General features: G+C 31.9%; 1 protein-coding gene across 2 annotated transcripts in view; it reads left to right on the top strand.

The window, feature by feature from the left end:
- pio (zona pellucida domain-containing protein piopio) overlaps window positions 1-13,150 on the top strand; it is a 254,041-nt gene that overhangs the window by 193,582 nt on the left and 47,309 nt on the right. For both annotated transcript variants that reach the window (XM_081736236.1, XM_081736235.1), the window contains exon 4: window positions 12,453-12,658. In XM_081736236.1, coding sequence (XP_081592362.1) covers window positions 12,453-12,658 — 206 coding nt within the window. The remainder of the gene's footprint in view (window positions 1-12,452; window positions 12,659-13,150) is intronic.

Here is a 13,150-nt window from a genome sequence, read left to right as displayed (position 1 = left end):
CTTTTTCTCTAAAACATGAGATGTACATTTACGTACATAGAGGTACACTTAAAAAAGAAGAATTGTTGTTTGATATGCGAAACATGATGTTAGCTAGCAGTCGTCAGTGGCAATGAGAGGGAGTGAAGCACTCGTAGGAAAAGCGATTGATGAGAATAGGCGTTCCCTCTTTATTTTTTATGTTCGTTGCGTGAGTCATATATGGATAAGTTTATGGGTTATGCAGTTCTACAGATTGAAGTTCTTGCAAATGTATTCAGAAGTACAGAACGAAGGAGAAGAGTGTTTTGAAAGAGTTCAACGAACAAGGAAGAAAGTCTTCAATAGTCGTTGTAAAGAAAGTGAGTTTTGTTACTGTAATTAACCTAAAATGAGATGCATACCTGTTCATATGCATATAGAATAGGTTACTCATGAACGGTCTTCGCTAACCCCAAGGCGTCATAGAGTAGTAGACTATGTTTTGCACCTATTTTTTATTCATCTTTCCTGATTGATTTCAGCATACACAATCTCTCTGTAAGTTGCTTCCTATGTCATTTGTTGCTCACTTAATGTCTAAATTTATTTTCTCGTGGTTGTAGTGTTTCCACATATTTTGTTGAACATTTCAAAGTAATTAAATTGATGTATTATATGCTGCAAATGTTCTGACTTCAGTTGTTTTCCTAATAAAAGAAGAAATATAAGTTCCTAGAACATTGGGGAGAATTTGAAATCTGAGAGATGTGGAAGAAAAATGGCTGCGATAAATTGGTCATTGGTTGATGGTATTACAGAGAATTGTTTTAAGGAGATGGATGGGAATTAGGAGACTAGTGCATGAAAATGTTCATTTATGTAGAGCTTGCCAGTATCAAAATTATCTTTACAATGATAATGATCTTTTTATAAACAGAACTGTCAATGAAGCTAAAGAAGGCAAATAGAAATAAACAATAACAAAGCAACTAATGAGATTATAAAGAGGCATATGGCAGGAATATATCATGAAGCCTCACACAAATGATCAAGTACAAGTTCATTTGGATAGAGTAGTTAACTGTGAGAAAATAAAGAAATCACTGCAAAGTCACAGCAATCACTGCAAACAGGATTTGAACACTTTCATTTTATTTTATAAGTAAATACTGATTGACTAATATACCTGCCTTGGTACGTTCAGCACCTAATAGAGTCCTACATGGTATAATGTGTACGGTTCTTAAAATAGAAATAAAAGCTATTAATACATTTCTTACCATATTAATTAGAGAACATGAATGTCAGGAATGATTTTTAAAAAATGGATCAAATGATGGCGATCTTGGTCAAGAATTTTAGGAGTGATCAAAAAATGCATCAAAAGAGTGCGATCTTGGTGAATAATTAGTTTTTGTATCAGGGGCCACAAAATTTTTGAACAGTCCCTAAATCAAGTTTTCGTTTTTGTTTTTGTTTTTTTTTTTTAAACGAAATAAGCACATCATACTGAATTAAGTGATAGTTAGGATTTAGCTACACTATATGTAGTTCTCCAGATATAAGACGTACAAGATTATTTTTGATTGAAATATATTGGATCTTTTGGTGCTTTTTTGGATCAGGGGCCACAAAATTTTTGAACGGTCCCTAAATCGAGTTTTCGTATTTTTTACGGAATAAACACATCATACTGAGTTGAGTGGTAGTTTGGGTTTGGCTATACTATATGTAGTTCTCCAGATATAATGCCTATAAGAAAATTTTTGATTGAATGTTTTCTAGATTTGGCAGTAACTTTTCTTCGATTCCTTCCCTTTGTTATTAGTGAACAAGCAAAAATCTATTAGTACAGTAATATAATCGAAGGTTACACAAAACAAAAGAAAATCGAAAGATATGCCATCTGCTGCATAAACCACAAATAATAAACAAGAGATGGATTGCGTAATATTGAATTTTTGACCAGTGAAGCAAGCAATACAATCTCAAAAGCGCCATCTGCGCTATTTATTGCCGCATAGGCTGAACTCATCTTCATTTTAGTGGCTAAAGAACGGCTTTATACCATTTTGACAGACCATGGAATCGCTGATGTCATTACTATAACTACCGCCTCTGAAGTGTAGGTGGAATATTGATGTTCTTTTTTTTTCTTTTGTGTATTATACTAAACAAGAAAGGACGCTGATTATTATAAGAGAGGTAAGCAAATAAAAAAGTGGAAACCTGCAATGTAGCCAGGTTGTTCTGTATGATTTTTTTTTTTCATTTGCGTGTGTGGCTAGATTAAAAGAAAGAAAAAAATCTAAAGGATGAGTAGTCTGTGGAGGAGGGAGAAAGGTTGTTACAAGTTCTTCTTCAACCTTCAAGGTCGTTGGAATAGCTTGTTTTATCTTTCTTTCTTCTTGTTTTCCTCCAACTCTTCTTCATAAATTGTTTTATAGTGACGTCACGATCTCCATTGACTGTGTAAACCAAAACCTATATAAGTTTGGTTCCGCTTTTGCACTTATATTTGCCATATTGGTATTATTAAAATTAGACGTTAGTGAGTGTTTGAAAATTGTCATTATTCTGAAGAATTCTATTAGGACAATATCCACTTTTCCTTTCACTTTAAAATTAGAAAATTCCATATTGACCAAGTGTATACGTCATTATATTGCATATACGTGGTTTCTTTTGTCAAACAGTTGTAGAATGAGTAATCCTGCGGCTTCGTAAACATTGTCTATATGAAATTATTGACTAAATGTTTAATTATAGGAGAAAATGTGTCTTCTCAAACAGTGTACATTCATATCATGGCTTAAATTGTTTTGTATTTCTATTACATAAAAATTACTTTAAATAATTAAAATTTACTAGATATTGAGCTCATGTCCGCTCTACTATTGGTTAAAAGCATGCTTAGTTAAAAGTTCTAATTGTTTATATTTATCAAATTTATTTAGTTTATTATTATTATTTTGAGCTGCTCCACGAACTACCAAAACTCCATACCGCATTCTTTTATGAAGTTATTCAAAGTCTTCATCATTCATAACAATCCTGCAAGTATCGACATCTATTAGCGACAGGCAGGCAAGTGATAGCGCATACAGTGACATCTATCATATTAGCATGACTGTTTACTATTAGGAATTATCGTGATGCACCGCCACCAAAACGTTCGGCGTTTATCAGGAATTCTCATTGTGCCCCTTTGTTTATACAACCAACATTACATATCTCTTAAGAAAGGTTGCATAATATTCCATGATATTGGCATTACTGAAAGAATGTTTTTATATTATAAGTAGGATTAGTTTGAATGCAAACCTTCTAAGATATGTTTTCGAGAATAAACAAAAGAATCTGATACAATGGTCGTAGTGGTATCAGATCTAACTTTACGTGCAATCTTCCTGAAAATTGGTCGGAAATGATAATAATTTGGAATTAAGAGAAAATTATATACTAAATTCTAAATCTATGGTTTTACAGTTGTTACTTTCAAAGAATGATCCAAAAAGATGATGATTGTCGCTGGACAAAAGTAAACTACACTTGAAGTCCATGAGAAGTATTTTTTTTTTCTGCATGAGAAGTACTTTCAACGTTGTAACATACGAATCAAGTATAAGAAAGCAAGATGGTAGGTTCTACATAAATACAATCTTCATACACCAAATTTTATTGCCTCACTACATCATGATACTACGTATTTACGTATAATATGTTATAACAATATGGTCCAAACTTATTCCAGAAACGTTTTGTAAGTAAAACATCTATTAATTCAATTGATTTTGTAAGTATCTGCATGTTTTGAATTCATTACACATTACATGAAATGATGAAAAATGAAGGTTATGTTTAAGTAATGCTGGATTGAAATTTAGGGAGTTTTAATGATTTTTTTTTTTTTTTTTGCATTCGTTTTAGAGCTAAGCATCTTTTAAGTTCGATATCACTGGTTCAGTTGCGAGTTAATAAAGTACACTTAACTTAAGATAGAGATAAATCAGACTGAGTCATATAAATGAAAAATTAGTCAAATTTCGTATCATTGTCTAGTTATAATGGGAACGAATCTCAAAATAAATATACTCATAATCATTTATTACATATTTTTTATAAGTAAATAAATATTTCAGAAAATATATTCTCTGTAACAATACAAAACTAATTCTTGTCATTTAGTCCGCATTTGCAAGATTCAGGCTTAAAATGCAATTTATAATATAGAACGATTCGCCGTTTAAAAACAAAACTTTCTATTTCCAGAATTACTTATAAAATATCGAACAAAAGATAATAAAGCAAGTGACACCTTCTGTTTTGACCATGAGTAAATGTTCGATATTTCTTCTTTTGTTTGTTGTTCATTTACTGAAATTTAGCGTCCCTTAACAGAGACAAGGCTATATGAGGTGGGAACCCATAATTTAAGGTGAAATCCGAAGCAGTGTGGCGTGTTCAATGCTTCTTCACCGAAAATCGAACCTGAAACCACATGTATTAAAGTCGTGTGCGCTAGCCACTATATCAGTGAGAGGGCTCTTGTATTTCTTCTGACATGCAGCATGCATCTAGTAAAAAGTCTAGTTTGATCCATGGGCATGTTTTAGCTAGCATGTGTCGGTTAATGGTCACCTAGATAATGCAATTCCTAGGCTCAGTCAATGTTTCTAGCAGTGTAGACTCGTAAACAACGTCTTCAACTTACACTCTAAGGGTAAAGATCATGTCTTTGAAATGTGCTCTGTTTTGTAACAACAGATGAATACTTTCCATAATATAAATACAAAATTTTTTGAGCTTCGAAATCGTAATCTTAGGAACGGGAATTGTACTGTAACAAGGAAGTTTGCATGTGCGGATGTGAATAATGTGAGGTATATATATTCGTTCAAAACAGTTTAATCTACAACTTTGGAGCTACATAATTTTAAACCTCGGCAAGTCATTTGTAATAACCCTGTATTTCAACGGAACATTACATCTAACCTATCCACATCTATGTATTTATTAGACAGAAAATAGATATAGTAACTTATTAGTAACATGCAATCTTCTCAGATATTACTTTCCTAATTTTATTTCAACAAATGCTACACCAGATATGAAACATATTTCACAATACCATATACTTTGTAAATTTAGGTTCCAATAGACCATCAATCGACAGTTCACATACAAACACATAAATAACAAAATCTGTTTCGGAAAACCTTTCATTTTAGGTCAACTCATAAAAATTAAAAGTAGCTCATTTCTGTAAAGACACGAACTACAATCGATGCCGATGATGAGAATTAGTTTTATTGATGCTTTTTTCTTTTTTCTTATCTACATTTTTATACATTATTTTCCATGTCATCATATCACGAAGTTCTTTTATTTTCTCCGAAGTGAGAGACATCTGAAGGAAACCAACTCACGAAGATATAAAGTGAAAAGATCGTTTGGATGTCGAAATCCATAGCTCCTACATATATACTATGAATAATGCTTGTGACAAGAAATTTTTATATGTGCATTGAAATTTATGACAATAATTTAACGTTATATCTACTCTATGCATATCTCACATAAATTTAGAATTTAATCTAAAGAAAGCACAAAATGCTATACACATATATGTTACGAATTGAATACGTTTATGTACGAGAGTTCATTCCACCATACGTTTTAAGATAAAATGTGTCCTAAAATACAGTCATAAATGAATACACATAGATGGTCTATCTTCTATAACTATTTACGTAATGTGTCAGATAATACTAATATTATAATGTTTTATTTAATAAAATGATGACAAAAATATTGGAGAATCCATATACTATTTATACACCACTTTGGAAAAGTTAAAACTGCAAACTCGTGCTAGATTTTTGTTACTGATATTTGTAAAATTTAAGATCACTATGACAAGAATACCAGTAGAGATTGCTATATTTTAAAAATTTCTTCAAACTCTACTTTTTATTAATTTTCTTTACAGAAAAGGGTATATAAGTTTCCTGAAGGATCCAAACATTGTCATTAAGATCTTTTAAACTAAATCTATTAGTTGCATTTTACAATTACAAAATCTGATGTATCATCTACCTATACATTTTCTTTGGACTTTTATAATTGAAGTTATCAAACAACTAAAACTATAAAAGCCAGATGAATTAATATAACTTAACCAGATGAATCAAGTCTGTAGTTTCTCTGTTTTGGTATTGGAATATATTCTTTTTCTAACTTATATCTTAGAAAATTCTAATGGTTTTGACAGAGAAAAATGTATGAACTTCAGGCAAAGTTCAATTATGAATTAAAGTCAACAAGTCTGTATTAAATTTCATATATATTTGATTCCATACACATTTATTCATACTAGCAACATTTGTGGAACAAAGACGGAGAAAGACATCATTGATCTAGTTAGGAATCGAACCTAGAATTGTAGGTTTACCTTCATTATTTGAATATTTTTCAGCTCATTTGTGTTGTATCACTTAAAAAGCCAAACCATTTGGTTGCAACAGCCCACTTGAGGGCCTGAACCGCTCCAACGCCATCTGCCAGCGACTGGCTGAAGTACGTCCAGCCTAGCGAAGAGCACGTGGTCACTAACCGGCGTATCGGGAGCTTTCTAGACCTAGTGGCTGTCACGTCTTTCATTCACGTGACTACCCAGTTTTCCTCACGACGCTGGGTGAAGCACCGACCGGGACGTGAGTCCAACGCTCTAACTACAGGACCACGGTGTACCCTGTTGTGTCACTTATTATATGATAATATTCAATATAAATCTCTTAACAGTTTAACTTTTCTCAAACACTTTTTTTTTCTGGATAAATATTCAGGATACATTTCGTCAATATAAAATAAAGGCAAAATCTCAAAACCAGGCTTTATAGAAAGGTAACTTCTTTTTATATCAACAATTAAAACGTTACAAGTTAACTGGTATAGTGTTTTCTTTTTTAAAAAGAGAGAGAGAACAAAATGAAGCCTGGATATATCTATACCGAACAGGCACAGAGAAAAGGGCTTTGGCCACATTAGCCAATATCGGAGGCAGCGGCCAAGCACATTTATTCTCATTACTTACCTACAAGTTCATTACGGATACGTATAAGCTATTAAGAACAAACAAAACCCCCAGCCATAAAGAAAATGCGTACGATGTTTTGTTGCAGTGCTTACAAGGCTGTACTTAACCTGAGACGTAATCAAAAATAGAAGTCCAAAAGAATAAGAAAAGTTGAGAGTGTAAAGCATAGTGTGGTAGATCAAACAGCAAGAAAAGAAAATAATAATAATAAAAGAAGAAGAACCAACTGTGATTTTTATTTTGTTTATGGAACAGACCACGTTTATAACTCAACAAATGAACATCATCTTCCCACACGTTCATGCGGTTTACCTGCCCATAAAAAGAACTAAACATTAATTCGTTACCATCTTAGTTTATTGTTATTCCAGCAAATAAGAAAGAAAAATTAAAAAGACAAAAAGATATATATATATATATATATATATATATATAGGGTGTCTCATTTATCTTGAACTAACAAATACAAAACACTGAAACTTTGTACTATGCAAATATCCTCAGGGGAGCACTATCCACATACTTTATTATACCACCAGATTAACAATTTTGCCAACCCAACGTAAAGTTGTATTTTTTAAATGGCAATACGTCAGGTTATTACATATTTCAAGTGTATATATTAAGCAAAAACTTACAATATCATATTTATTATTTAATATTGTAAACTAAGGACGGTATAGTGTCACAGATATCCAAATTTTGGTGGCCTTTATAGCCATAATAATGCAAGTGAAACGGACGGAGCGATGCGCATTCAATACTATGATCATGACATGATGGGTTTCGAATGAATAGGAACAAACACACAAGGAATTAAAAATCTGGGTTTTTTTCAAAAGCCTTTATTTCAAACACGTGTTTATATAAGTATCCCATTCAATTACATATGTTTATATGGTTTTCAATACACATAAATATTATAAAGCTGTTTACAGCAATTTGATATCTCAAATTTGTTATGGAGATACGGTAAATACAAGTAAAGTTTCCAACATTATGTAATTTCTAGAACATATTGAATTGCATCTACTAAAAAGTGTTGTTGTAATGTTAAAGAAGCAAAAGAAACCAAAGACAGTTTTAAAAAGTTCACATAAATACGCAATTTTAAGCAATATATCATTTTTTCATATCTCCAAAACGGTTTGAGATACTAAGCGCGAGCGCGCGTGCGTGTGTGTGTATTTCATAAATAAATGTTTCAGTAATAACTACAGCATAACACGATTTAGTTTAAAAAATTAGAGCGAGAAAGTTTACTGCAGTGGCCTGTACTTTTTATTTCTTTTTGTTATTGCTGATTATTTTGTATTGAGCTTGACCGATTTTTGATAGACAAACAACTGTTAAAATAAAAGCGGACACAGAGAATTACATGAAATTAGTTTGTACTGAAGCTTGCTTTCAGTAGAATATGCATATAAAACGCATGAAGGTATGCAACGTAAACATTAAAAACGTTGTACGAATAAATAACCGTTGTTTAAAGAAACAAAACTGAATAATTTTGATTTAATAAAAAAATAGCTAAAACAAGAACGGAAGAGACAAGAACGTGTTTCGTCTGGTGTCAGCTCTAGAAAAAAAAATCAGGTTTTACATCAAACTCTTCATTTAATGTTCTATATCTCATATCCTTAGGATACGAACGGTTCCAAATAATAAACAGTAATAATATAGGAAACAGCAGGAAGTATTTCAGTCCATACGCCATTTGTTTTCACAGCTTTTAATCACTACAATGCGAAAGAAGATTTATTTGTTAATTCTAAATTATAAGTGTGTGTGTGAAGAGAGCGAGAGGAAGAGGGGAAGCAAATAATTATAAAAGTACGAACAAAAACTGTCCAGGTCAAAGCCTTTGGAATCGAGTATTTTTTTTAAAAAAAATATAGATAATAATTTACCAGTGCTAATGTTATTTACAGTAATTTAGTGAATATTACAAGATGTACAGATGTGTCAAAGTGAGAGATTATTAAGTATTATCTAATTTTCCTTTAAAATATATGATACATAACACATTGATATGTTTTCTTGATCTTAAGTATTTATTTTAAATATTATTATTGATAAATGTCAATATTTAGTATGCTACTATGGAGATCAAAATGTCAGCAGTTTGATCTTTCATATGGAATATAACTAGTAATTTGAATTCATTTTTTGGTAATAATTATTTTGGCATAGATTATTATTGGTGATTTGATGGTAACATGATAAAAGTAAAGTATTCGTTAGAAGAGTATAACCACGAGTTGTTAGCTCTTCCAAACCTTATTTCGGACCGATCTCGGAAGTGTCTACGTAAGTGCTTTAACTAATCACTAAAATTGGGAAAAGAAGTATGATAAGTGTATTATCATTGCTTTACTTTTAAGTGTTGATCTTTCAATCCATCCTATATCTTCATGGAGACTTATAACGAATACTTATGTTATTTAACTTAGAAAATCGTATTTTTCCATCTTTTACAAAAACGAGTCTTCCACCAAAAGAGATCATAGAAAACTTAGTCTTACAACATTAATAGTGTTTTTCTTGGGAAAATTTATAGGAAAAGGTCAAATGGTTGCTATCTTGATTTCATAAAACTCTCTCCATTGATCTAGTGGCTAGTGCGTCTTCGGTGTACTTAGTTTCGGTGGGAGAGCAAACTTATTACGGTGATTTGGATTTCACCTTAAACTGAATATATCCACGTCTCGTATGGTCTCGTTGCTGAAAAAGGAAGTTTAATTTCAACAAACAATTTATAAATAAAGTTATTTTATTGTTTTTTTTTTTTTTTTTTTGAGTTTAACCATCCCTTTTCAGCATCGGGGCCATAGATGATGACATCAGCGAGAATTGAACCCAGACACAAGACTCGTGCACAAAGGGCAGTAAAGCTATCAGTTTAACCATAAGGATTATCTAAACAATAGTTCCGCAATAGAAATCCGGAAATCACATAAACGTCGAAGGATGCAGCTAATATTCTATTTGAAGACTGTTGATCAACCACGATAGTTAGAGAAGCGAGAATAGACAAATGTAAATTTTAGTATTTTAGCCTAGTCATACATCACCGTCTTGTTCTTACAAGGGCAAAAAGTATAATAATAGTAATTTCACTACATGAATTGTACGCTTAGGTACTCACCAACATTTTTTTCAGTTGATGTCGTAAGTTGCGTCACTACCTTCTCTCTGTGAAGAAAAGGACAAAAATGGATGGGATGGTAGTGACCTTCGTTCGATCACGGATCCATGGAAGAGGACGAGAAATTTTCTTTGAAAAATTTCGTCTTCAGCAACGGCACGAAGAAAAGGAGAGATGCTCGTGAGAAATCTCCACATAGCGTATCGACATTTCCTTCCATCAATCTCCACTGGAATTCACACACAACCTCAGACAATTTGGTTCTTCCGGCATTTGCATGGAAACGCGTTTCCCGAAGACGTGACATAAATGCCTGACTTGCGTTTGGTTACATAAAAGAGAGTAGTTTTTTCTCACTTAAAGATATTAATTGCGATTCGACTCAATTGAAACATTAAATATTAGTATTGGGATGGAGGGTGAGGGAAAATGTGATAGAATACTACAAAAATAATGAAAATTAAAAGTTATTTCAAGAGTTTGCACCTTCTTGCCTCAGTGAACTTTCCTTTTTGTGTGATTTTTTTTAAGTCTCAGTGGAGCAACTGCACCTCTGCCGAACAGTTCGTTGGACCTACTTCAAAGTAACATTTCATTCGTGCAGTTATTTTCTGTCTTTGCGCTCCAAAGAGCAGGAATCTGAAAACAATTGACAAATGCAGAGACTATAGAATTGGCTATGTTTGTATAGATATTGCAGTAACTATACCACTATACAGTTTAACTATCAGTAAGATCTTGCCCAGTGAAGAGATCACTTTTCCCAATATTTACTTCTATAAATATTTCACGGTTATATGATATAACTCGTGCGTGTGCCACGTATAAATTTTACACCGCTAAAACATTTATCTTTCTTTCTACGATTTGATTCAAATTTAAATAGATTGTGTACTCTTTATAAGACATCAAAACGTTTGAAAACCCCTTTTCCACTTGAAGTTTCTGCCATTGGTTCTTTTGTAAATTCTTCCAAAAATGGCACCGAGCATAGAAAATAATCGCATAGATTTTCGTGTTCCTAATGTATCAAATTGATTGATTGGAAGATAGACCTAAATGCAGTAAGAGACCAGAAACAAAATTAATTCAAACAAAATCAAGTGAAAACTTCATTGGAGATTAGCATCTATATAGCATTAGCAACACTAATAATATTCTAGCTAATGGGCGTTTATTCTTCAAGTCTAAGAGTGCAAGTAATACTACTTTCGGTGTTACAAATAGATATTTTAATATGATTAATATAAATTGGCAAATTCGAGAAATTTCTTTTGCCAAAAATTCTTATAAATTTAAATGTTATGCGAAAAAAAAGAAACAATTAGTGCAATGAATAAACTAGAAACGTAATATCTACTTATTTACTCTTACGTAAATATTAGATTTTAGAGTTACTTCTATTATGCATCATACAATCACAGTCAAAAATTTCTTCGTGATTACATATAATTACTTTAAGTTGTCGTATGTAACTTGCAAAAGGTTTTGGATCGTGCTTGTACAATAAATGCAACAAATAGTTAGAATGTATAATAAATGTAATACATAGTTAAATTATTAGAAATACAATTTAATTTTCTATTATTTAATTATTGTTACATAGCAGACAACAAACATTTTACTGTTTATGCAACTTCATACAATTATTTATTTTGTGCTAAGAAGAAGCAACAGCTATGATGTCGTTATACCGTAAAATCCGTAGGTTTTCTACATATTTTGTGTGTTTAATATCTAATCTTTCTTATGTAAGCACGAATGTTTGCCTTGAATTATACCGACTGCACTACACATCATTATTATTAAATGACTCGCTGGATACTATGTGAAACTCAATTAAATGGTGAACTTCCCTTATGGGTAAGTGATATAGGTTCACGTCTCACACAATCTTGATATTGGGAAAGACATCGCGTTGCAAATTTATAAACAAGTACATTATTTAAATTACTTTCAATTGATTGAACTGCATTTTGAAAGAATATTTTCACCTAGACAAATAGGAGACAAATTAATTATTTGACCTTCAAGTGCTAAATTTGAAACAAATACTCTGCAGAAGTACACTTTCTCTGATATACAATAATTTCTTCACTAAATTCTGAATGGACTGAGTTAGATATTTGTCATAACGAGAGAAGTTGTGGTTTTTCTCTTATTGTTTGATTCAAACTGTAACCGAATTCTATGAATACAACTTGTAAACATTACATATTATAAGTTACAATTTGCTTATTTCAGTCGAGCCGCTGGTGAAAGATGTGCGCATCGAGTGCCGCAGTAGCGAGATGTTGGTGTCGATCAAAACACAGTCGGCGTTCAATGGGATGATCTATCCGAAAGGCCTCTCAAAGAACTCCAGCTGCATGTCGGAGTTTCTCCAGGAAGAGAGCCCCGTCAGGTACAAACTCCCTCTCAGGTCATGCAACACCATGAGCACAGATTTGGTAAGTATATTCATTTTCTTCTGATTAATTCTTACTGTTAAATATAAGAAATCTTGACATGTTACTTAAGGATTCTTTTGAGTTTAATATTATTTACACATTTGCATCTTATCAGCCGAATATGTACACGAAACATTCCATTCTACTGGAATTTTCTTTCCATATGATGTTCAAATTTACTGACAAAGTTTCTCATAATCGATTGATTTTTTCTTTTGTACTATTAAGTTGGAAAATAATATTCTATTTAATACTTAACTGCAAAGAAGAGAAAAGGCACATTTAGAGAAGTAGGTCTTGTTGACTGTAATATTATAATAATTTTATGAAATCTCAGTTTAATAACACATAAGTTGAGGTTTGATTAAATTATTATCATATTAAAGTCAATAAAATCTATACCTGCAGATATATGCCTTTTCTCTTCTTTCGTGTTAAGTATTAAATAGGATATTAGGTATTACTTATAATTACAGTTAAGCAATAAAGATA

The sequence above is a fragment of the Thermobia domestica genome, chromosome 13, assembly GCF_964235325.1.
Source record: "Thermobia domestica chromosome 13, izTheDome1.hap1.1, whole genome shotgun sequence".
NCBI classification, from domain to species: domain Eukaryota; kingdom Metazoa; phylum Arthropoda; class Insecta; order Zygentoma; family Lepismatidae; genus Thermobia; species Thermobia domestica.
The sequence above is the reverse complement of the archived record's forward strand: the minus strand, read 5'-3'. Positions and strand labels throughout refer to the sequence as shown.